The sequence below is a fragment of the Schistocerca cancellata genome, chromosome 5 (assembly GCF_023864275.1).
Source record: "Schistocerca cancellata isolate TAMUIC-IGC-003103 chromosome 5, iqSchCanc2.1, whole genome shotgun sequence".
NCBI classification, from domain to species: domain Eukaryota; kingdom Metazoa; phylum Arthropoda; class Insecta; order Orthoptera; family Acrididae; genus Schistocerca; species Schistocerca cancellata.
Genome location: NC_064630.1, coordinates 426822937 through 426850635, shown reverse-complemented (window position 1 = coordinate 426850635; position 27699 = coordinate 426822937). Strand labels below are relative to the sequence as shown.

The 27699-nt window shown below is 39.9% G+C and overlaps 1 protein-coding gene across 1 annotated transcript in view; it reads left to right on the top strand.

Moving 5' to 3' along the window:
- Positions 1-27699, top strand: part of LOC126188280 (mucin-12) — a 303407-nt gene that overhangs the window by 78743 nt on the left and 196965 nt on the right. Inside the window, exon 6 of the mRNA XM_049929864.1 lies at positions 15652-15917. Coding sequence (XP_049785821.1) covers positions 15652-15917 — 266 coding nt within the window. The remainder of the gene's footprint in view (positions 1-15651; positions 15918-27699) is intronic.

The window sequence follows — 27699 nt, the reverse complement described above, 5'->3', positions numbered from 1 at the left end:
GGACCTTCAAGAACCATCAGAACGCCTGAAAACATTGAAAGGGTAAGGATGTCGATTTTGAATTCCCCCAAGCGATCTGCACACACACACTTACAGCTGCCCTTGCAATTTCTGAATGCACATTGAGACAAATTATTCATGAAGAGTTGAAATTTGATCTGTATAAGCTGTCAGTGGTGCACACACTTGATCCATGTGATTTTGTTTCACGAAAAAATGCATGTGAAACCTTGGTCGATGAGCTGCCTCAGGACACCTTAGTGTTCTTTAGCGACGAGGCACATACTGGGTGATCAAAAAGTCAGTATAAATTTGAAAACTGAATAAATCGCGGAAAAATGTAGATAGAGAGGTACAAATTGACACACATGCTTGGAATGACATGGGGTTTTATTAGAACCAAAAAAATACAAACGTTCGAAAAATGTCCGACAGATGGCGCTTCATCTGATCAGAATAGCAATAATTAGCATAACAAAGTAAGATAAAGCAAAGATGATGTTCTTTACAGGAAATGCTCAATATGCCCACCATCATTCCTCAACAATAGCTGTAGTTGAGGAATAATGTTGTGAACAGCACTGTAAAGCATGTCCGGAGTTATGGTGAGGCATTGGTGTCGGATGTTGTCTTTCAGCATGCCTAGAGATGTCGGTCGATCACAATACTCTTGCGACTTCAGGTGACCCCAAAGCCAATAATCCCACGGACTGAGGTCTGGGGACCTGGGAGGCCAGGCATAACGAAAGTGGCGGCTGAGCACACAATCATCACCAAACGAAGCTCGCCAGAGATCTTTCACGCGTCTAGCAATACCCTTTTTTGTTCTAATAAAACCCCATGTCATTCCAAGCATGTGTGTCAATTTCTACCTCTCTATCTACATTATTCCGTGGTTTATTAAGTTTTCAAATTTATACTGACTTTTTGGTATCACCCGGTATGTAGTATTGAAGTGGCATGAACCCACGAGAACTTCATGAGCAGCCCTTGCATGCAGAACGTGTGACTGTTTGATGTGCACTATCTAAAGTTGGTATTATTGGCCCATGGTTTTTCGAAGAGAATGATAAGGCAGTGATGGTCACTTCTGATCATTATGTTTAGATGATTGAGTAGTTTTTTCCTTCCAGAACTTGAAGAAATGGATGTGGGTGATGTTTGGTTCAAACAAGATGGTCCCACAGCTCACAAGGCACAAACGTCGATGACCATGTTGTGTGAACACTCCCCGATCGTCTCATCTTTTTGAGGGACAATCTCCAGTGACCAGCATGCTTGCCAGATTTAGTGCCATGCGATTTTTTTCTTAGGGGGCTATCTCAAATCCTTGGTGTGTACCAATCGTCCGAAGACCCTGGCTGAGCTATGGAACAGTATTTGTGTTGCTATTGCTAACATCAGCATGGGAGAAAGTGGACCGAAACTTGTGATTTTGACTTTCCAAATGCATTGAACAGAATGGAGACCACCTTCAAGGTATCATTTTCAAAACTTAATGGAACAAAACTTTAGATGTTACTCTTTGTAAAGAAAAAGAGAGTTAAATTGATGTCTAATACTCTCTGATTTATGATATTTTTTTTTTAATAAGGAAGATCCCACGCTGCACCCTTTACTTTATGGATTTGTTTTTCCTACTCATATGCAGTAACTTAAATTTTTCCACATTGAGAACTAGCTGCCATTCATCACACCAACTGGAAATTTTATCAAAGTCATCTTGTATCCTTCTACAGTAACTCAACTGTGACATCATACCATACACCGCAGCGTAATCAGAAAACAACCACAGATTGTTGCCCACCATGTCCACCAAACTATTTATGTATATAATAGAGGGAAACATTCCACGTGGGAAAAATATATTTAAAAAGAAAGATGATGAGACTTACCCAACAAAAGCGCTGGCAGGTCGATAGACACACAAATAAACACAAACATACACACAAAACTCAAGCTTTCGCAACAAACTGTTGCCTCATCAGGAAAGAGGGAAGGAGAGGGAAAGACGAAAGGATATGGGTTTTAAGGGAGAGGGTAAGGAGTCATTCCAATCCCGGGAGCGGAAAGACTTACCTTAGGGAGAAAAAAGGACAGGTATACACTCGCACACACACACATATCCATCCATACATACAAGACACAAGCAGACATGTCTGCTTGTGTCTTGTATGTATGGATGGATATGTGTGTGTGTGCGAGTGTATACCTGTCCTTTTTTCTCCCTAAGGTAAGTCTTTCCGCTCCCGGGATTGGAATGACTCCTTACCCTCTCCCTTAAAACCCATATCCTTTCGTCTTTCCCTCTCCTTCCCTCTTTCCTGATGAGGCAACAGTTTGTTGCGAAAGCTTGAGTTTTGTGTGTATGTTTGTGTTTATTTGTGTGTCTATCGACCTGCCAGCGCTTTTGTTGGGTAAGTCTCATCATCTTTCTTTTTAAACTATTTATGTATATAGAGAACAACAGTGGTCCTATCACACTTCCCTGGGGCACCCCAGACGATACTCTAGTCTCTGATGAAGACTTGCAGTTGAAGACAATATACTGTGTTCCATAACTTAAAAAGTCTTTGAACCACTCGCATGTCTGGAATCTATTCCATCTGCTCGTACCTTCTTTGACAGCCTGCAGTGGGGCACCATGTCAAGTGCTTTCTGGAAATCTAGAAATATGGAATCTGCCTGTTGCTCTTCATCCATATTTCACAGTACTTCTTGTGAAAAATGAGCAAGCTGAGTTTCACATGAGTGACAAAAATTTTCTTGAGGCTGAGAAGCTTATTATATTTGAACTGAGAATATATCCAAGGATTCTGACAATGTTAGGATTATTGGACTGTAATTTTGCGGGTCTGATCTTTTACTTCTTCTTATATATAGAAGTCACATACACTTTTTTCCAGTTGTGTGGGACTTTGCGCTGGGCAAGAGATTCATGATAAATGCATGCTAGGTAAGAGTACTCTTTGTAAAACAGAAATGGCATTCCATCTGGACCTGATGACTTATTTGCTTTCATATCTTCCAGTTGTTTCTCTGCACCAGGGATACTTGTTATTATGTAGTCCATATGGGAGTCAGTCTGGTGCTCAAATGACAGTAAGTTTGTATGTTTCTCCTGCGTGAACAATTTCTGGAATGTGAAATTTAAAACTTCCTCTTTGTTCTTGTTATCTTCAATTGTCACACCCGACTGGTCAACAAGGAAGTGGATAGAAGCTATTGACCCGCTTTGTGATTTTATATGGGACCATAATTTTCCTAGGTTTCCTGTCAGGTATGCTAAGGTATGAAGGTGGTAGTAGTTTTATGCTTCACACATAGATCTTTTCACAGACGCACTAATTTCTACTAATCTTTGCTTGTTGTCATTTGTGGATTTTCTTTTGAACCGAGAGTATGACAACCTCTGCTTCCTCAGTATTTCCCGTATTTCTTTATTAATCCATGGTGGATCTTTTCCATCCTTGATCCACATACTAGGCGCACAACTCTCCAGACTAAGATTTGGAATGTGCTTAAACTTTGCCCGCAATTCCTCTTCATCCATCTGACTGGAAGTAAGTGAGATGCTAACAACTGCTTATCTGCTCTTTCTAGCAGAAACACTCTCCTGCCTTCTTGACCGATTTTTTAATTTTCCTGACAGTAGTTGGTACAGTGGAATCATGATTGCTGTTGTGGATAAGGACCCAATGTATTTTTAGCTACAAGGCCTGTGATATTTCCATTCATGTGGGCTGACGAACCAGCTGCTCAATACAGTTTTCAGAAACACATTCAAAAGTACTTCGCACAATGGTCTGTCAGTACCACCTGCGGTGGATCCATGGACATCTCAGTCTATACTCGGTAGGTTAAAATCGCCTCCGACTAGTATTGCATCATCTGGGTATTATGCGCAACTGGCTAGACCTACTTTGAATGACTTTACGACTGTCACAGTAGAATTGGTGGCCAGGAAAAACATTCAACAATTAACTTGGATTCAACTACACCTATTATGCAAGACCACATATCTTCACTGTCACGCCCAACTTTACAATGAATACTACTACTCCTGTGGCATCTGATCCGTTTTGTCGGTATACAGTCTATGATTCACTAAATATCTCGGGGGCTTTCCACTTACGGTTTCAGCCAGTGTTTGGTCCCAAGAATAATTTGAGCACGATAACTTTCCTGGAGGGCGGTAAATTTGAGAACTTTGTTATGAATACTTAGAAAATTTACTGATTAAATTTTGATAGTGAAAGTGTATTTAGTCTGAACATGGTCTGACTTCCTTTGATTCGTATTTATGGGTGAGTGTTCATCAGAGTACCTCAAACTACCACCTAGCTTAAAAAAACACCCCTGTGCACTCCACAAGTACTCTGCTACCAGAGTAGCTGCTTCCTTTGTGTAGTGCACTACTGACCTATTAAGGAAAGTCCTACAAATCCCCATTCGATAATGCAGATCTAGAAGTCTGCAGCCAAGACTGTCACAGTCGACGAAGCCTTTGGTTGAAACCCTCCATTGGGCTTCAAACCAAAGGACTCGGATCAACTCTGGGAACATTACTAAAAATTGTGAGTTCTGTTTGTGCTGTACATCCAAGGCCAGCAGCCTTTGCCTCCTGCCAGCTGCCTGTATGAACTGAGGGTTGTCTCCGAACCCATGCAACAGACGTCATTGGCGCCAACAAGATCCACAGCTTGCAGACAACTGCACCATGCATGCTCAATAGCCACAGGCGGATCCATATCTGCACTCGTATGAGGCCCTCTGGTGGACATACCGAGTGCATGGGCTTTCTTTCCAACCCTGAATGCTAAGGGGCTCCATAATGCACCTAGTGTTAGAGCTCCCGGCAACTAGTAAACCCCTCCCCCCTGTGTGCCTGCTGATCAGTGGCCACAGGCCCACGCGCAGAGTGAATGGGTGAGTATAGACAGCCTGTCTTCACATTGGCTCTCCATCTTGAGCGACATTGTTGCATATCACTGACCACTTACCCTGCTGTGATGGTGGATCCACTGCGTTGGGTACACTAGGAGATACCTTCGCAGCAGAGCCCATGGGCAAAACAAGCTACATCTGAGGTGTCCCATGTGACGTGCCAGATTCTCCACCATCCCTGCTCATCGCGGCAGCAGCCTGAAGGTGACAGACTGTAGCCAAAACTGCATTCAGCTGTTCGGAACTACGGCCAGCTCCTCTTGCATCCGCACACAGCATGCAGACGTCCTACCCATCCTATCAACTCTTAACTGAAGATGTAAACTGTAAAAGCAGACAGACTCCTACGTATGCAACTTACTGCCCTCGTGCTATGTCAGCAATGCTGATGCATTAATGAGCTACGTAGCTGGCTGTTGAAAATAAATGAAAACTGTGCTGTAGACTGAATGAATTTACACTTACAAAATGCGAGATTAAACTCTTAAATAGAAAAACACACATGAGATTTAAGAAATATACTAGAATGAAAACAGAGGAAAAGATAAACACATAACTTTCCACTCTGTAGATGTGTATCAGCTGAGAACTGGGGCCTGACTAATTGGCTTGCTAAAAGGACAGATGCTTGTTTTCAAAACAAAATAAATGAGCAACTACTTCTCTTTTGTTCGCTGTTCATCTGACCCCCCCCCCTCTTCCTCCCCCCTCCCCCTCCCCCCCGCAAAAAAAAGAAGAAGAAGAAGAAAATTTTCCATACTGAATTGAGGACCTCTGCCTTTCTTAGGCAAGTGCTCTAATGGCAAAGCTATCCAAGCACAACTCACGAGCCACCCTCACAGCTTTACCTCATCTCCTATCTTCCAGTCTTCATGGAGATTCCTGCACACTTTGTTGGACTAACTGGAAGAAAGGATGCACCCAGGCTGTGGCTATGCTATGTCTCCACACTATCCTTTCTTCAAGGAGTGCTATACTTGCAAGTTTCACTGGCGAACCTCTGTGAAGTTTGGAAGGTAGGAGATGAGGTACTGGTGGAAGTAAAGCTGCGATGACTGACTGCGAGTCATGATTCAGTAGCTTAGTAGGTACAGCACGTGGCCATGAAAAGCAAAGGCCCTGCGTTTGGGTCCTGGTCTGGCACACAGTTTCAGTATGCCAAGAAGTTTCATATCAGTACACACTCTGCTGCAGAGTGAAAAATTCATTCTGGTAATTTTATCTTTGTTCTCTGCATCTACAGTCTTGACCCTAAATGTTTTAAGATTTTACTGAATTGCTCGGATCCATTGTCGCTTATTCTTTCTAAGATTTCTCATCACAAGTTGTTGTAAACATCTTGTTTCCTTGCAGTCACAAGATGTGAAAGAAATACAGAGGTTTCTTCTTCTTTTGTATGCTGGTGGTTGGATCACTTTCATTGGGTAGGATATACAAGATTGCATTGGCTCAGTAGTTTTATTTATGCAAGTTCTATCTGTTTTGAGGGAGGGGCAGATAAGTTCATTTTTTAATTTGGAACAGTGTTTCGCAAGCATAAGTTGTTGCTGAGGGGGCGCACGTGTCGTGTGTCTGCACGCATTCCAGAAGATTGCTCTCAAACTACAAACTGCTCTTACCCAATATTATTTTTGGTATATTCATTTACAGTGTAGCTCCAGGAAACAATAGAAAGTTGACATAATAAATTTATATGGCCAGTTTCTAAGTAGGTGAAAGTAATTTTTTTTCAAACTTAATTGACCTTAAAACGCCTGTTTCAATCAGAGACCATAAATTAGCAATTTAACCCATTTATCAGTTTGTGCAAGTGCTTAATATTTGTTTCATTTGCTGATGACATTTTATAGTATGTGTTGCCAAAACTGCACTGAAGTGCCAAAGAAACTGGTATAGGCATGCATATTCAAATACACAGAAATATGTAAACAGGCAGAATACAGCGTTGTGGTTTGCAGCACCTATATAAGACAATAAGTTTCTGACGCAGTTGTTAGATCGGTTACTGCTGCTACAATGACGGGTTATCAAGATTTAAGTGAGTTTGAACATGGTGTTTTAATCGGCACATGAGCGAGGGGACACAGCATCTCTGAGGTATTCATGAGTGTACTGTAAATATGAGGAATCTGGTACAACATCACATCTCAGACATAGCTGCAGCTGGAAAAAGATCCTTCAAGAATGGGACGAATGACAACTGAAGAGAATCATTCAACATGACAGAAGTGCACCCTTCCACAAATTGCTGCAGATTTCAATGCTGGGCCATCAATATGTGTCAGCGTGCAAACTATTCAACAAAACATCATCGATATGGGCTTTCGGAGTGGAAGACCCACTCATGTATCCTCGATGACTGCACGACACAAAGCTTTACGCCTCACCTGGGTCTGTCAGCACTGACTTTGGACTGTTGATGACTGGAAAAATGTTGCCTGATCGGACGAGTATCGTTTCAAATTGTATCGAGCAGATGGATGTGTACTGGTATGGAGACAACTTCATGGATCCTGCGTGTCAGCAGGGGACTGTTGAAGCTGGTGGAGGCTCTGTAATAGCGTGGGGCATGAGCAGTTGGAGTGCTGTGGGACCCCTGATACATTTAGATACGACTCTGACAGGTGATATGTACGTAAGCATCTTGTCTGATCACCTGCATCCATTTATGTCCATTGTGCATTCTGACAGACTTGGGCAATTCCAGTGGATAATGCGACAGCCCACACATCCAGAATTGCTACACAGTGGCTCCTGGAACACTTTTCTGAGTTTAAACACTTCCGCGGGCCACCAAACTCCCAAGACATGAACATTATTGAGCATATCTTGGATGCCATGCTGATCAGAAGAGATCTCCACCCCGTCGTACCCTTGCGGATTTATGGGCAGCCCTGCAGAATTCATGGTGTCAGTTCCCTCCTGCACTACTCCAGACATTATTCGAGTCCACGCCACATCATGTTGTGGCACTTCTGTATGCTTGCAGGGGCCCTACACTATATTAGGCAGGTGTACCAGTTTCTTTGGCTCTTTAGTGTATTAAGCTGTTCTGTGTGCAGTGTGCCATAGTGGTTGGGATCACTGGCTGGCATGCTGCAAGACGTCATTTCAATCCCAACTACCAATAATTATTTGTTATTTAGAATTTATCATTTCTGGAAGGTTCTCAAAATTTATGTTTATTATGTTTGCATATGCTGGAATATTCAATGTCTATATAAATAGCAGTACTCTCTGCCCAAGAATTCAGTTCCTTTCTGTCTATACATGGGTGTTCATCATAAATGTACTTTCAGTGCTAAGTGTTGCCTTTATAGATGACATTGCTTTCAGATTTGGAGTTGTTTGTGGTTACAATGTGACATTGTTTGCTGGAGATGTCAGGTACTTCAAAAAATCTCTGTCACTGTGGTTCCAATGAGGCAGTGTAAGAGCTATTGCCTACATGGACAAGAACCAGAATGCAAACTGTACATCATTCCTAAGTCCCTATATTTAGGAGACTAATGGAGTTCAAGATGGCAGTTAGTCAGCTGCTCATAAAAGTCCGTCAGTGCTTGCCGGGGCCTTATTAAATTGGTGAAAGGATTCAACCGAATCACCAAATACAACATGTGGGATTATGATATGATGTGTTTTTGAAATGTGTGCTTTTACTTGGCCAGAACAGACCAGCAGTGGATCAAGAGCAACAAAGAGGAACTAAATAGTTGTCATTGTAAGTTTGAGACCAAAATGAAGAAAACATTTGGTGACATTCAGCAGCGAAAGAACAATTGAAAAACAAGGCCCAGTGATATGGGTAAACGACACAATCATACATATAGCATGTTATGGCCCTATGCCACAATGTGAATCTGAATATTACAGCAGCCGACAAAATCCTGTTAGATGGAAGAAGAAACTTTTCTCGTAAAGGATGTTGCAACAACCATGGAATTCATAAAATGGTGCCAGCACATGGAGAAAATGCAACAGAAAAAAGAGTTGGTTGAAAGAAGTTTGACTGAGACCTGATTGTGGTCTCTATGAAAGTTGTGAAAACCCATCATCTCATTGCCTGTCTCATACACTAGGTGGTAACAGAAGGCATACAGCAAATTATGGTAGACAAAACTGTCAGATCAAGTAAGTCAGAGAGAGCAGCCATGAGTATTGACCACCTATGTCAGGAGGTAATGAAGTATGTTGAGGAAGACGTGTACTGATTTTCAGCACCAATCTGTGCTGCCAGTTTCATGCATCAGGAAGAATGGACTGGGCTAACTTGGACTTACGCCACAGCCATCAAATGATAACTCAGCATCTGATCAATACAGGTACAACCAACATCTCCGTGAAGTGTGTTAGACAACTACTGCACTGCCAGATGTCAACCTGTGGGACGAAGCCATACATTGGAAAAAGTTGCTCCTCAAGATGCCATAGCCAGTCCGTGTCACCATGCAGACACACCACCCATTCATCTAGCCACAGAATTCAGGAGACGTAATCAAAGTGACTATCTGTGGAAGTGAGGCCATAACAGATGAAAATTCTCCATGGACGATAGTCACAAAGATGTGTGGAAATCTCATTGACATCGTAATTGATGGCCAACCTGTCTGAGAGCGTGTAGACTCAGGGGCTTTCTTTTCTTAATGTCAAATGCTTATCACCACCAGCTAAAAGAAGACTGTTCCAAAGTACGAAAAGAATTTTGTGAAAGCCATAAATGAGAAATACATCCAGCCAAAGAGAATGTGTATTGCAAGACTGACTATCAATGACAGACCACAACTCAATGAAGAGAACGTAATCATAATGTTGTTCTTGGATGGGACTTCCTGTAGCCATCACAACCAGTAGTAGACTGTGATAGACCAGAGCTCCAGGCTGACGAAAAAGTTCGAATAAGCATATGTAACAGGGATTGTTCTGGACAGTTGTTTGTCGTTGAATACATTATCCCATTGTCGTCAACAAGACAAGTCGCTGTTGTAAATGTAGATGATTTGTTAAACTGTGAAACTTTTATCAGTTGCAAAAAGCTACTTAGGCTCGTAAAAGAAAGTCTATTTGCCAGCAAGGAATGTAAGCATTGCAGGTGGCCAAGGAGAACTTTGGATCACTAATTCTCATGGACAGCCACAACTCATCCCTAAAGGTATGTTTATAGGGACACCTAAAACCAATCAAGAAAGGGCAGCTTAATACCACTGATGAAGAAATGTGGTGGTGCTGTCGGTACAGACCACATGTGGATGGAAGCTGCTGTTGAAACTGCCAACTGGGTTTGACAGAGAAACAACATTGCTGAGTGTTCTGGACCAATTTCCAAATGCTTTTGAATCTGGTTTGAAGAAAAGATATGCCAAATGGCCCAAGAAAAACACTGGGAATTATCCACTAATAAGTCAGCACTCGTATAGATGTTGTCAGCTGACTGATGAATAATCTTGGAGGAAGTGGAGTAGGTGCTCCAAGATTCCAACATTGAAACTTTAGAGCTCTCTTTTCCATCTCTGTGATCCTCGTGAAGGAGGAGGACGGCACTCGGCGTTTCTTTGCCAACTACCAATGACTGAATAAAATCACCAAAAAAGATGTCTTCTCATTGCTGCATATTGATGACACCCCAGATTGCTTGAGTGGAGGAAAGCATTTCTCAACAATGGATTTAGAGGAAGGTTACTGGCAAATTGAAGTTAACAAGATTGTCTAGGAAATGACTGTCTTCATAACTACTGTGAGCCTCTGGGTGTTTAAAGTTATACTGTTTGGACTGTGTAACGCTCCAGCCCCTTTTGAGTGTATGATAGACAATCTGCTTCAGCATCTTCATGAAGTATATGTCTTCACTGTCTGGACAACATTGTCTGCTCCTCACCCCTTTCACGAAGACATTTGAAGAATCTATGTAAGCATAAGCCACATGACAACTATGTTGAAGTGTGTTTATTCTGCAAGCCTCCACCTCCATCTGAAAAAATATCTCTTTGTCACCCAAGAAATAAAAATCTTGGGGGATTTGTTTTGGCCACCAACAAGTACTGGCAGTATTTATTTGGCAAACCATTTGCCATTGTTATGAATCAACTCTCTCTCTGTGCTGGCTGACTAGCTTGATCTGTTGGGTCGACTGCCGAGATGGGCACTGAGGCTTCAGGTGTGTGACATCACAGTGTCATTCAAAAACAGATACAAACGCATTGACACTGATTTTCTTCGAAGGAATCCTGTGGTGAAACACAACAGTGTGGACAAGTTGACAAAATCTCAGTCATCACTGCACAGAATAACATTGCTGCTGAACAGGGGGAAGATTCAGCATTGGTGAAAACAACAGAAGCCTTGAAGATGGAGGAACCAAGCCCATCCAGAAGATAGAGATTGTGTGCTACACCCATGCCAATTCCTCACCACCATAATTGCAAGCATGTCAGTTCCCTACCACCATAATTGCAAGCATGCCAGTTAACTTCTTCCCCCATCTCAGTATGGCTGTGCGAGAAATGGGTTTATTGGAATAGTTACTAAAGTGCTACTTTATGTTGTATCATATCTTTTGTCGCTTGTTGAATGCCACATATGAAGTCACGGATTATGTCTCTTTGTCAAGAAAACGAAAGTGCAGAGAGACATTGTCCATACCCTCTGTATGAAGCCTGCTATGGTCCTGAGGTGCAGACTGACAATTGAAACTTCTTGTTAAAGAAAACTGAAGATTTGTTTGATGCTCACAAAGCTTCGACAAGAGGGGCTACCTTGATGGTCATCATAGTAAACAGGGTGTGGTGACATGACCAGAACACAAGGCTCCGTCATTTCTGCTGTACAAAGGGCCATTGGCAAGATCTAGACCCAGGGTGCTGTAGTCAGCTACATTGAGAACATCTGAAACAGGAGAGGATAGGGTGGCAAACTTTCTTAAAAGAAAATTAGGGAGATACTTATATCCCCAACAAAAAATGAGGGAGATTAAGAGCACGGTGAAATTTCACCAAAAATGAAGCAATATTCCTAAAAGATAACTATTTAATTACAGATTGCAAATACTTACACATATTTTGCAACAGATTTTGCCTCAGACAGTGGTTTTATATAATTTTTTAGCAAATTCGAAGAATTCACTGCATGAATACGGAAAATTCATGGCAACTTGCTGTTCAGATTTGATTAGGTTTGTAAAACTTCTGTTCTTTACATCTGTCCACTTATTATTCGCAAGAGAAAATACTCTCTGTGTGTGAGCATTAATTTCTGGTATACTCGTGACATAACCTACCAGTCTACTCAAGTTTTCAAAATTCACATTATTTGATTTCAAAGTTGTTAAAACTTTTATCCATTTCTGGCTAATACTACCCTCTAAAAAGAGCACATTTAATTGCATCATTAGAACTGCAAAATTCCTCATATAATTCATCTTCATTCACACAATCCAGCTTGACACATTTATAAACTTCATGTTTGTCATTGAATATTAATTCCCTTTTTAGACATAGTGAGATTCAACATTTTAAACTATCATCACATTTGTTAACTAAGTGAAAATTTAAAGAATCATGGACTTTAATGAAGTTGTTCTCACTAATAGAATTCAAATTTGAATCAAGAACAGTGGCCAACAATTAATGAGTACCACTATAAAAAAAAATCTATCCCTTTCTCTGTCTTAACTTTACTGATTAGTAACTGTACAGCTTCATGAGATTTCATGGCACTAAGATCAGAATTCTCCAAATACTTTGCTTTTAGGATGAAAATATTCCCAATATTCATTAAGAAACTAATATAAGCCAAACAGTTGTGTGTAATTCTGTGTTTTCATTGCAAAAATACTTTTTCAAAACTTTAGGACACTCTGAATCTTCTCATCAACATTATCATCTTGGACAGTTTCCAGCCACTGGCTGGGTCTGTATGGAACATAGGCCTCTCCATCGTCTTCAGTCTTGCCACCATCTCCCCGTCATCACTTTGGTCCAGTCTTCTTCTTTCTTCTGGGCGCATTCCTCTACTCCTTTCAGCCATCTATCTTTCTGTCTTCCTCTTGGTCTTTTTCCTTCCAGTTTCACCTCGTGTATCCTCCTGAGTATCTTCTCCTCCATTCTCTTACCTTGACCATATCATCTCAACCTTGATTTCTCTATCTCCTCCTGTGATGGTTCCACCTTCTCCCACAAGTCCAATGCCTCGTCCAAGCCGTGGGAGACACAGCAACATCATGAAGTAGGGGATTGCCTGTAGGAGCGAGGTGCAGTGGGGACAGTATATGCCCCAGGACCGCTATGGTAGCTGTGAAGGTCCTACAGGAACCCTGAAAAGTGAAGCTACGATAGGCCTAGCAAGCCAGTAGTGGATTATGATTTCTGCTTTCAAAAATAGAACTAGCCTTGTCTGAGTCTTCTATGCTTTTAAAATAGCTTTTATAGACTCCCAATTTTTTTAAAAGCCTTTCTACAGCAGGTGTAACAGAGAACCATCTACATGTGGCAGGATTTCAGCCTATTCAACATTAACAAATACAAAAAATGGTTTTAACATTTCCCTTAGTTTGGCAAAACAAGAGAATTGACCATATGTTTTCGATAGTAACGCTTCGACATCTGCATATTGTAAACAGTTGCACGCACGTTTCATGGCATTATGAAGCACATGGTTAAAAGAACTGTCTTTGAGGATTATTTCATTCTCATTACTTAATAATTTCAGGACTGAATGGTGCTTACCGTAATTTATATTGGCACCATCAGCATAGTGTGATGATATTTACTGCCATTCAAATTATTTGATTACAGTGAATTTTTTTAACAACCTATAGGCATCCATTGCAGTTTCCTCTGCCTGTTTTATGAAATGCGACAATTTTTTTTAATTACATTAAGTGGTCAAAATATCATCTTACAACTAGAATTGTGTTCCTGTTTAGATGAATGGAGGCATCTGTTGCTAAAGATAAGAACATGTTACACTTTTTGAGGTCATTTAAAACATCCAAAAAAAATCATTCACACTTCTTGGGGCCATTACGTTCATTATCGTCATTTCAGATTTTTCACCATGTAACAAAATTTTCCAAAAATTATTAATAAAATATTTTTCTCCACTTGCTGCTCTTCGTGGAGATTTCCGCAACATACTGAAATTAATATTTTTGTAACTTATGTTTAAAATATGTTAGCAGCAAATAACAAAATGTGTAGGAGGACCACTATAACATGGAAGGGCGTCACAAGAGATTCTGACCAACATGAACTGACAGACATTTGAACAGATATTTTCTTTGAGGCATTAGACCCGCTGAACACATATCTTTACAGTTTGATCACACAGTCCAAGCTCCTATAGCTTAGATTGTATTGTACTGTGTGGTAGGCTAATGAAAGTTCATGTTGTCATTTGTTAGGCCTTTACTCAGGTGAGGAGAGCTGAAGAAGGGTTATCTTTGATGAAGTAGTGACATCATTTGCTTTGCTTTTGTGACCTACAAGCAAATACAAGAAGTTAACTCAGAAAATTGCCAATTACTGATTTCTACATGCTGAACAGTAAGATATTTATTTTTTAGGATTCATAGTAATAAATTACTACCTGAAATATTCATGTGCTGCACACAATCATTCTTGCCGCCATGTGCAATGCAAAACTCAGGTTTGCAGATTAAGCAGTTTGCTTTATAATCATTTGTCCGCTGTTGTCCAATCCAGGAATATAAAGCTTCCCACTTCGTGAGATAAGTACACATATGCTTTGTTTTCTTTTCTGATGGAATATTAGCTTTGTCCTCGCTGCCCATCATAAAATCTTGAGCAATGATTCACAGTAAGCACTGGCGCTGAAACGAAGTCACGTCTAACTGCCAAGTGTCAGTTGATCATTTTTAAGATAATCGATAGACATAATGTCGATATAGAATAAGTTGTCTGTGCTGTCCAACATTTCAATGATTTCTGACTGTGCGTGTAAAAACATTTAGCATGACTGACACATGATGTGAGTTGCCGGTTCAAATCTGATCACTAGCAATTATTTGTTACTTAGTATTTATTGAAGGTTCTTGAAATTCCTTATGTTTGTAGTGTTTGCATATTCTGGCCTATTTGATGTTTGTATATGTAGCAGCACTCGCCCTACGGGAGTTCAGTTTTGATGATGATGATGATGTTTGGTTTGTGGGGCGCTCAACTGCGTGGTTATCAGCGCCCGTACAATTATCCAATCTTTGCTCAGTCCAATTTCGCCACTTTCCTGGATGATGATGAAATGATGAGGACAACACAAACACCCAGTCATCTCGAGGCAGGTGAAAATCCCTGACCCCGCCGGGAATCGAACCCGGGACCCCGTGCTCGGGAAGCGAGAACGCTACCGCGAGACCACGAGCGGCGGACAGTTCAGTTTTGTTCTGTCTGTCAGTGTTTATAATAAACATGCTATCAGTGTGAAATGTTTTACTTTATTGACTATCCTGATTTTGGATTTGGCGATGATTGTAATTATGTTGACATGGCAATATAATTTTAAAAATAATTTGTCACGTTCCATCCTAGATTTACCATTATTTAATGTTAAAAATATATATTTAGCCAGGGACTAGAAATCAGCAGTTTAATACATTTTTCAATTTGTTTAATAACTTAATATCTCAACTCATTTGGTGATGAAATTGTCTGTATAATACATGTTGCCAAAACAATTAAGCTTTTTCTTCCTCAGAAAAAAAGAGTAAAAGAAAAGAAACGAAGATTAAAGGATGAGAAACGAAAGAAGAAGAGAGGAAAATCACCAGCTGATTCAGAAGGAGAGGAACAAAGCAGTAGTGTGTGGCAAGTGGTTTGTTTCACAGAAGAAGACTGGGACAAAGTCACTGAAGGTTTCAGGGACTCTACATCTAAAGTTGAACGAGCCTTGTACCACACACTGTCGGAAGACTTTCTGCCTGAAATACCTCGCCTATTTTCAGAGAAAGAAAAGTTGCAAAGGTCAGTAATCAGTTCTCTCTCTCTCTCTCTCTCTCTCTCTCTCTCTCTCTCAGTGCATCTGTGCACCTGCTCACATTGAGCACATATAATAATGGTGGTAAGATGTATATTGTTTGAAGAACAACTGTGTGTAGTCTCAATGAAAATTTTAGAAGGGAATGTACAATAAATTTTCATAGCATAAATTTTTGGAAAACTTATTTGCTTGGACAGCTTCAGTCAAGGACTGTGCATTTGGTCTCTATTTTTCCATCTAGCTTGTTAACTAAACAAAAAGGGCAGCCAGTGGTGCCTTAAAGCAGCAGAAAGATTTATTTGTATAGTCAGGTCAAGAAATAAAGGGGTAGCTTTTTATTCTAGAATAATAAAATGCGCGTATCTTTGTAATAATTCGATGGTAGATGCTACAGCTACTGCATGATAAAAGAATGAAAAGAGATAGTGGTGTAAAACTTCTGAAAACAGAATTTAATACTAACAATGAATGAATGTCTAAACAACAGATAGTAAGCTATCCAATCTCATGGCACTCTGGTGCTAATTATGTCAGTTTTGAGTATTTATCTGTTGCATTACTTCTGTATGGTGGTGCAATAAACGTATGTCAACAAATGGTGGGATACTGTAGGTTTAATGTAAGTGTTATAATCCTATTTGATGTGGAATATAGTGAATTGTCACATCTCTGTAGAATAAGGGGAAGGGGAGGGGGTAATCAAGTGAGGGTATTTGCAATTGAACTCGTGGGATTGACTGTAGAAGGCTTCAGAGTGAAGATGCATGAAACTTGGATGGTTTATTATTTTTGATCTAATATTACTTTTTCTTGGTATTAAAATAGCACACTGCAGGAGTTATTCCATCTTTGTGGTTCTCATTGCTCTGCAAATCCAAATGGACATTGCTAAGTACACTAATATCATTGTTTTAAAAGCCACACAAAGAAGTTGCATGTGAAAAATGTGTACCTAATATTGTAGAGACAGAAGTACGTGTTACATGTACTATTGTACAATTGACCAAACAGTAGTTTGAGTTACATATTGCAGTTATATTCTTCTTTGGATGTATGTAGTCATTGTACAAATGGAGTCAGTGATGTTACTATTCCAGTCCAGGTAACCTTAAAAGTTCTCCTTACAACGTACATCTGAGTTGTGGTTTTAGATGTGCTAGCACTATTGTTTGGGCCAATACATTCACCGTGAATCCGACATCTGCAGTGGAAGTCGTATTGTGCTGGCGGTATCCATTTTTGTGTGCTAATGCCGATCCGAACTAGCACTTGCATTGTGTGGCTTATGTTTGTGGTGGATTTTTTTAACCACATTAAAAAAATAAAAATTATCTTGTTCTTCCGTCTCAGTCTTAGAATTCCCATCAATGCAACACCTACAAATGCATATTATTCTTATTTTCACAGGAATTCTTCATCATTAATTGCCTCCAAGTCTTTTTATTTAAACACAATAACTTTTCCAGACTTTATTCAGATTGGCCATTTGAAACCATAGCATATGTGAAAAGCTTATCTGATACTTATCTGACAGTTTGACCTACAGTTTCCGCTTCATGGAGATATGTTAGTAAGGGTTCAGTGGTTCAGTTTGAACAAACTGGACCAAAGAATTAGAATTATAAAAATAATAACCTATCATATCCTCTAGGAAGTAAGTTCTGTTGATGAATCCAGGAAACACTATGGTGCAGCTGCATCTTCAATGCATGCACCATACAGATGGTCTTTTTGTCTCTGATGTGTTCCATAGATATTTGTGTTCTGGTCTGGACCTCTTTTGTGCATTCAAAAAGCAAACCATTATCCAAATCTCAAACGTGTGATTTGATTATGTGTATTAACTACAGTCATCTGGTAGATAAGTGCACATGGCATACAAGGGTAAAAAATGACAGCAGTCTTGTGGATGCCTTAAATGTGTGGCTTTACCACAATTTTCCTTGGATTCATTAACAAAACTTGCTACCTACATGACATAACATTTTACAGAAAGGATAGATTGCTGCTCACCACATAGACACGACATTGAGTCACAGACAGGCACAAATATTTAAGTTGAGTTGAAAATGTGTGTGTTTTTTTTTCTATTTTTGAAAAAGGACTTGCGGGTCCAAAAGCTTAAATTTTTATCAGCCTCTTTCATTGTGCCTGTCTGCAACTCAATCTCTCCTTTTATGTTATTCCATCCTGGACTCTCCATTGTTTGACATAATACTCTTATTTCACAAAATCTGTGGTCCATTTTGTTGGTATTTAACCACCAAAGTCTTACTAGCACATTTACCTGGGGAGAAAGCTCATAGCTGGAGTTGTCACAGGTACTATTTACATCTAAGAAGCTTATGAGAAAAAGACAATGAATTATCAGTTCATAGATGATTGTGAATGTTCAGAGCTGGTGAATGTTCATGGTTAAAAGAGAAGAGGGTGTTGATAAAAGTTTACAGGAACTTGTGAGAAGGATTGTGCTGCTGATTAGAGGCAACAGGAGGTTACAAATAATGACAGTTGTGTTCAATTTTTCCCTGATTTCACAGAAATTTTCACAATTTTGAGTTTTAAATGAAGACCGCATTGGTTGCAGGAGATATTCTCCAATTAGTGTTTCACCTACTAACACTGTTTGCACCTTCTTCTACAAAAATGATAAGACATTTTGTGTGGGAAACCTAAAACTGTTTCAACAAGGGTACCATCATTAATCTGTAATGAATGCTCCAAAGAAATTAGGTGTTGGTATATGATCAGGAATTTAATCCTGAATATTTGCTTGTTGCAGTCAGAATTTTCATTTCATTGTAACATTTAAATTGAACTACTACTCTAGGGTGGTGGTGGTGGTGTTTCTCTCTCTCTCTCTCTCTCTCTCTCTCTCTCTCTCTCTCTCTGTTGAGCGTTCATCATCGAGAGATTTACTCGTAAAAAGATAAGTGGTAAGATATTTTAACTATCGACAAATTGGAAATAGCTTATGCTTCAAATCATATTAGCATTGTGCATGCTGTAACTGGCTGTCAGATTTACTATTTAGTGACTCTGCTGCATAATTAAATATTCAGAATTTCAGTAAAGTAATGATTTTACTCAGTGCATTGAACATGAACATGTCAACAAGCAGCAAACTGTTACTTGCTGTGAAATACTAATTCTGTAACACACTGAAAATTTTTTTTACTGAAGGATCGTATTTTGATGTATGGAATGTACTCCCTCCCTCCCCTCCCATGAGAAAAATTTGTTTTTAATGTACTCTGACTATCAAAATTACAAACTTTTATTGATGTAAAGTATCTGCTTAAAAAGTTACCATTACATCTATTCTGAGTTTATGCCATTTATTGGTTGTCTATGTTTTGATAATACAAGAGGAAAACAAAGCCAAAGGTGACATGATAGTTTGAGCAAGATCGACACTACATTGAGCACTTCCGCATGTCGGGAAATCTCAAACCTATTCGACTGACAGTATTGTTTGCTAAGCAATACCCTTTGGGACTCCTCAAAATAAATTTGTATGAAACGTCAATAGCCAAAACTTCATCCATAAATGTCAGATGACCCCTATATTAATATAAAAGTGCTGTCAAAATGTTTACCACAACAGCAGTAGTTTAATCTGTGACCTTTTATTTTTGGAATTACAAATTTGGGAAAAAACCTAGTCTTACAGTCAGGTAAATATGGCAAACTCATTACTGCATAGTTGTGGCGAAAGGCCGATAGCAGCATGAAGATCCTTTTCAGAAAAGACTATTAAAATTGCCTTTTATTGTACCTTTCTATAATACTACAGAAAGGACAGATTGCTACTCATCTTAAAGATGGCACGTTGAGCAGCAGAGAGGCACACTGAGAAGACCATTACACATTGAGCTTGCAGCCAAAGCCTTCTTCAGAAAAGAAAACACACACACACACACACACACACACACACACACACACACACACACAAACACTAACACCTGTCAGCTGTGGCCAGATGCAGATGTCGCCTTGAAAGGAAGGAGCAATCTGGAGGGGGTGGGGGGGGGCAGTTAAGGGTGGTAGGGTATGGGTGGGGAGAGGGAGGAGTGCAGGGACTAGATGGCAGCAGGACAGGGCTGCCAGGTGCAGTGTCGGGAGGCTGTGGGAGAACAGGGAGTGTAAAAGGAGAGCAGCAGAGAAGGGGAAAAGGTCAGTGTGTTGTTGAGAGAGAGAGCAGCGCTTAATGTTGGTTGAGGGGATGTGAATTGCGAGGAGGTGATATGATGGGAGAGACGGAACGGGGCAGGGAGGGCGAGGAACAATGTGTTACCACATGTTTAGGCCGAGATAATTTTGGGAGCAGAGAATGTGTTGTAAGGATTACTCTCATCTGCGCAGTTCAGAAAACCTGGTAGTTGAGGGGAGGATAGAGATGGCCCGGATTGTGAAGCAGCCATTCAGTCACGCGTGTTATGTTCATCTGCATCATGTGCCACAGCATGGCCCACTTTGCTCTTGGCCACTGTTTGGCAGTGGCTATTCGTCTTGGCAGACAGCTCGGGCCCCAGATTCATCCCATTGATAATGATTCCTTTTGATCTCATTTCTTTTCCAAACTTCACGTTTTCAGGTGTTATTTTCCAAACTCACCTGTACCACATGAACTCTTCCTCCTCTCTCTCTTCCCTTCTCTCCCCCCCACTTATACCCTGATATATTTCCTCCTCCTCTGTTCCACTCTTGATTGTTGCTTTCATTCAACATGAGAACTTCGTTCTGGCTACAGTGTTCAGGGATAACAGTCGTGGATGTGTGAGGTGTGCCTGCTTGTGTGAATGTGTATGTTTTCTATTCTGAAGGAGGCTTTGGCTGAAAGCTTAGTGTGTAACAGTCTTTTCATTGTGCTTGTCTGGATCTCAGTGTGTCACCTTCGCCATGAGCAGCAATCTATCCTTGTCATAACATTGTTGATATTCCAATGTGGACTTTTCATAGTCTGATTCTGTACCTTTCTCGTAGATTTCCTGTTTAGAAACATCATGTGGGTGATAATTTTTATTGATAGACGAAATGTTGATCTTGGTTTTATGTGTTTGTGTCTGCTGTTTAACCCTTTACTGCTGGAGATGCATCATCTACTTGGCGTATTGAGGCGCCGTGGCCTACGTCGTAATCTGGCTACCTGCACTAAGTGCCTGTCCTTCGCAGCTGCCACAGGGACCAGAGCAGCCTGTGCTGCGCAGCCCACCCTGTGCTGAATACTTCTGGACTGATTATGCCTCGCCCAGAGCCAGCGTGAATTTTTGGCGACTCTGAGCTGTAATACCTTGGGAAATAGTTTTTTAAAAAAATCAGATTTGGCCATCTTTACAACTCTATGCATTCTCTTAAGAATAATAATTAAAAGAATTTCATGAGCCATACTGAGCCAGAAAATAGTAGGTAAAATCGCCCAAAAAAAGGCACCAAAAAAATTTCGTAGTTTGATTTCTTGCATCTCCTAGGCTAATGCTATGATGAACGTGAAACTTGGTATGTAGTAATCTAACAACACAAGGTTCTCAAATATAATGTTTCATTTGCATAGCACTTTCCAGTACTGAATGAATTAAGCACAAAATTGAAGATGTAAAAATGTCAAAAATGTGGTATTTTTGTTCTGATTTTGCTAAAAACAATGCTCTATAAAACATTCCAAGCTGTATAATTGGATGAAAGTTGGGCGCGAAAATCATTCCCGAAAACAATGTTAACTTCGGATTCGCATATCTGGTAGAGTGAATGCATGATGAAAATGAAATTTAGAATGATAAAACAAAGATATGGAATAAAAAATTTTATTACCCTGCTATTTTCAATTATCTACAAATTAGTCGAAATGATGTTGATTTTTAGGAATAGAGGAATGCTGGATATATTCGATACTTCTTTTACATATACCAATTTTAAGCCCCCCATCCTCCCCGGAACAGTGAGTTTTCATTTCCAATATTGCCTACCAACAGAGGCAAAGTAGCAAGAAAAATCGCACTGAGAACAGAGTTTTAACTTCTGCATGTTATTTCTCGGTGATCAAAGGTGTTTGAAATCAGTTATGGAAAACAGGTTTTGTACAGGTAGACTGAATGTGATCTATTAAGTATTATTTAGGGTAAAAGAATATAACTGTCTATGTTACATGTTAATATTTTAAATGTATCGCACATAGATTAATATATGGGTTTTGTTATACTGGTACAATGTACTCTGTGTAATTACATTTGCCACAGTACAGACATTGCACCATCTCAATCACAAAGTCCATTCTTTTGCCAGCAAACTGCTACATATGAAGAGGTCAGGAACTGTTTGAATAATTTTTCACCTATTGCGACTATTTCCCATCCTTCTTTTCAATCTGGGTTTTGGATCGGCACGAAAAAAATATTTCTTGTACCATTTCACAGTCTAACGCTATTATCCAACTGAGCTCAGGAACATGTCACAATGGTCAACTGCACCCATACTTGAATTGTAATCTACAGTACATTGTGGGTTCTATATTTTTTCGCCAGCATTTCTTTCAGTCTTCTCTGTTTCAACCATTTGTGTTGTATGACTTGTGGTTAACATGGACACCACTCTCTTATCGCACCAATTGATAGCACGGATCCTGTCCCTGGACTTAAACTTGGTTTTTCCTCATTTTAATTTCTTCTGCAGTTTTGCCATGTTGCACCTGTTCTTACGGACAGAGCCACAAGCGGCTATTCCTTAGTTTTGAACCAGATGAACAAGTCTGGGCTGGAGTACCAATTAGCGACATATAGAATATGACCCTGTTCCAGATATGGCCCCATAAGAGTTGCCACTACATTGCCACTTTTCCCTAAATTGTGGAACCCAATTTCTGTTGTTGCTACTGTATATACAATAAAATCCAAAATATACCCTCTCTGATTGTCACGCAGTACAAATGTCTTTATTCCAAATCTACTGCACCTGGTTGGAATAAATTGCTTAAGAGATAATCATCCTTTGAACAGGAAGAGCCTTTCATGTATACAAAGCTTCTGATGTGGAAAAAATTAATTATGAAATGTCTTATGAACTTTGTCAACAGTCATTCTAATTTTAAATAGTCTGTCACCTCCAGTACTTGCTGAATTATAACTGGAGCGCAGAATTCTCCGTAGTAGACAAAAGTGATCTTGGGATGTAATTTTGCTGAAAACTGATGTGTTCAAAAGTGTATCTTTGGAACAATAATCACTTAATTTTAATTTCTTAACTTCCGCCATTAGAAGGCAAGTAGCAACAATAACATGCTTAATTATGTATGGACGGTGAAATTCTAATCCTGCCCGAAGACTTCAGGTGGGTCCTCTCATACTTTGGATCTGAGTGATGTGTCCTTTTTTCTCCACATTCTGAAATCTATCCATAAATCCTCCCTGACAAAGGAACCAACAGTTCTGAAAGGTAGGAAAATTTTCTTTTTCCCCTACTTTTATTGTATCTTTTGGCAGCACAGGAATTTCGCCACCTGGCGATAAACACTTGCCGATCAGTGTCCTTGCAGGTATGTTTTTGGAAGGCTTACAGTATGCGAAGAATCTGTGACACATGTTGACCCACTGAGTGTAGTACTCACTGTTGAACTCTGATCCATTGCAGTGGTACACAACTTTACACTAAAATTTCTAGAATGTGCCTAAGGCTAAAAGAGTCTAGCTGTGCAGTCTTCTGGGCCACCCAAGATCCACAATTGTACTGGGTCTCTTCCTTCTGGATTTTCTTTGTACTGATGCATCCTCTCTTGCTAAACACCTTGTGAGCCACAATGTAAAGGCGACAATGTACTCCTCTTATGCGGCTGTCCTATGGACATGTAAATGATAAATTGAACACATTCCCCTCTCCTTTGCACCTTGTCATGTCAAATTATATAATGGATGATTCACTGACTGGAAATTGCTTCAGGCTCTTTCCTCATCTCACGATATCCTCCCGGCCCTTATTCCATTCACAGTCAGATGGTAAACAATGTGACTGTTAGTCAACAGTACGTTCCCTTCGCAGTGGCGAAATATTATTGTTCCAGCCCTTAGGCTGGTCAAAAACCCAACAGCCATTGACAGTTACTTGCTGATTAGCCTCATCAACATGCTCTGCAAATTGCTTGAAAGGATGGTTATCCACTGATTGAGCTATGTTTTAGAGTCTTGGGGCCTTTTGTCCCCCTATCAGTGTGGTTTCCAGGAGGGGCTATTTATAACAGACCATCTACCATCTAGTTAGGTTGGAAATGACAGTCTGACAAGCTTTTTCTAAATTACAACATGTCATTGCAGTCCTTCTTGACCTATGTAAGATGCCATCATTATATTTTATTTACCCTCCATGACTGGGGCTTTCAATGCCACCTACCAATTTTAATTCATTAGTTTTTTGTCACCAATTGTTCTGGGGCCATGTTGGTACTTCACTCAGCTCTGCACAGGTCCAAGAGAATGGCTTCCTGCAGGGCTTTTTGCTGAGTGTCACACTCTTCCTTGTTAATGAGATATTGACCTCGGTTGGGCCACTGATCACCTCCATGCTGTATAGAAATTACTTTTGCAATTAGTACAGCTCCCACTGCATGGAATTGCCCAACACCAGCTCCAGGATGCTATCCGATGGGCTTCTGCTTGGACCCCTTCAGCTGCATGCGAAAGCTTAACACTCTCTGCTTCCTTGTCCCCACCTCTTGTAGTGCAGATTGCGGTACTCTCTTTTGTATTTACCAGGCTCTGGTCCAATCTCACAGGGTCATTTCATACCAAGTGGTCCAGGAAAAAAATAATTGGTTGCTTGACCATCTCAGAAAAATTTGGTATTTGTGTGTGATTTCCCTAACATTTAGTGGGATCAAAAATATTTTTAAATTTTGTATCATTTAGAAACAGCAGCCACTTTTGTTTCCAACTGCAGGCTGTTTTTTGCGTTTGCAAGCATCTGCGATTTTTTTTAATTATTCAGTAGTGGGTTGCCCCAGATCTTTGAAATAAGCAGCATTTAGTTCGGCACGTGTAAGACTATAAGTTAAAACCATGATCACCTAGCTGAATGTATTCCTTAATATATTTTTAATGGCTCAAAGTTATTGGCTGCAGATTAAAAAACTCTGTTTTTAAACATTATTTTTCCAAAGAAGAAGTAATTTCTCAACCGTAATATTTGTGTGCTATTAGACTATACAGTATAGCTACTTTTTATGGAATATAAGTGGTGAAAAGCTTACACTACAAAAAATTACACTATTTTAAAAAATAGGTTTTTAATATTTTTCATTCTTTGGCCTGCATTATCTTTCTTAGAGACCAGATAAAAATCTGAAAATTACACTCTTAATAGACCTTTATGATATCAGACATCAGTATAAATTTCAACTTTTGGGATTAATTTGGGAATTTACTAAAAAAAAAAGAAATATTACAAACATGAGTCGAAAATATGTTTCTTAATACCTGCAATGTCTGGACTAATGTAATAAAGTGTGTCAAGTATGTAACTTAAACACACGAAAAAAAAAAAAAAAAAAAAAAAAAAAAAAAAAAAAAAAAAAAAAACATGAAATTGAAGTAAGGAATAATTATTTGTGAAAACAATCCTCATCAGAAAGTTTCAGCAGGCTATCAGACAGCATCTGCAAGTCTGTACAGCTCGTAGACAAGCCTGTACAAGTCTGTGTGTTGTTTTCCCCTTCTACAAAACATATGTTCACTCACACGCAGTTAACAATGAACTCTTGAAGTATGCAGTTTAACCATGGAATGTCAGTGTTTTCTTGGTATTCATATTAATGAAGCTTGCCACGAAAGTGTGTGTGGACTGTTTCCTAAAGACGTTACTTTAATCAAATATTTGCTTGAACCCTTCTAAGAAACATAAGAAACCTATAACAAAAGGTCAGAGAGAAATAACACTTGATCATTATTTAAAAATAAAAGCCCTTTTATTGATCCAGTACCAGCAAGGTCATTGTGTCCAGCATGTTATTCTTAGATATTTATCATTAACAAAGAAAGCGGTATTGATAGTTCAGATAAAGAATTTTGTGACTCATCAGAAACTATAAAAAAGTGGATTCAGGAATCCTAGGTGTATTGCCTAATAGTAAAATTAGAAAACCAAGTGAAAAAATTGAGAAAGTTGCAATGACTGTCAAGAAGGGTTTGAAAGTTTCATTTGAAAATAAAAATTGCACTAAACCACATAGAAGTTGTAAAACTTCTCTGACCAAATGTGATGATTTGATAGAAAAGCAAAAAACTAAATGTCATATTTCAAACAAAGAGGATAAAGTTAAGATTATCGGTTCACTACCAAATTCTTCGATTCGAGCAAAAGTTAGTGATGAGTTTAATGTGTCAGAATGTTTGGTTAAATTAACAAGGCAGTTAGTAAAAGAGCAGGGAATTTTACCTATATGTCAAAAGAAAAATGCAACTAATTTCATAGATGAAAACACGATTGAAAAGGTTGTTAGGTTTTATGAGCATGACAATAAGAGCCATTTGATGCCTGACAAAAAAGATTCTGTTTATGTGAATGAAAACAGTAATAAGGTTCAGAGACAAAAAAGTTAATATTGTTTAATTTAAATCAACTATGCTCTGAATTCAAAAAAGAAAATCTTGACATTAAAATTGGAAGATTGAAATTTTGCAAGTTGAGACCGAAATGGTGAATTGTTGCAGGCGCATCTGACACCCATAATGTTTGTGTGTGTTGGTTTGTATCAGCAGAATGTAAAGTTGACGATAGGTGGGGCCAATTTTGGGGTTGACTATGAAGACCGTTTGGAAGTCCTGGTTGGCAGTGTTGACAGTTAAAATTGTGTGATCATGGAAAAATATTAAGACTGTCCTGCCCACAGCTCGTTTGTGGGTACATGTGTGGCAATACGGGTTTGTTAGCTATTGCAGCCTTTATTCTTTTCTGGGCTGCTTTACCTTCCCTTTCCTTCTCCTTATTCTTTCCCTAGTCCTTTACCTCTTGGGGTTCTTCTTTATGTCGGCCTGGCTATCCTCCTGCCTTTGCTCCATCTTGTGGTTTTGGTTGGTTTACTTTTCCTCCTCCTTTTTGGCTTTTCTTCCTTTGGTCCTTCTCAAGGGTTTGACCACCATCACTAAATTGGAAATCTGTAGTGTGAGTCAGACGGGGAAGAACTCCCTCCCTAGTATCTTGGGTGTGGGTTCCTCTCCCCCTCCTCCTCATCCCCATCCCCTCTCCCTTTTCCTGCCGCCCCCTCTCTTCCTGCCAAAACCCTTTCACTCCCTTGCTAGTTCACCAGCTCAGTAGCCAGTCCATGTGTTGGCGCTGTTATGTGCCCGTCTGGGTGGGCCCCCTGACACCACAGGGATCACACTGCTGGTACCTGGACTGTGAATGCCTTGTGAAATTCTATGAGTGGTTGACCATCTCTTCAGGGCATTGGAACTGGTAACAACCATTCTGCCAGGCAGCCGTTGCCGTGGCTTGGTGGTGCCCGTGAGGTGAGCCCCTGTTGGGAGTGGATGGTACCCCGGCGGACGTTTGATGCATTAAATGTGTTAAAACTCTTTGGCCACTCTTCTGTGGCCTTGTCTCTTCCTGGAAATAGTTCTGTCTCAGTTCCTGTTTCTGCTTCCCAGCCTTCCCTGCTAGGCCACTCCCTGGGAGGAGGGCCAGGTCCGCTGGCTTGGGACGAAACCCTTTCCATGGTTCCTTGTCTGTACCAGGACTCAGGCAGAGACTTTTGTGCCACAAAACCCCTTTTCTTTGTGGAACATA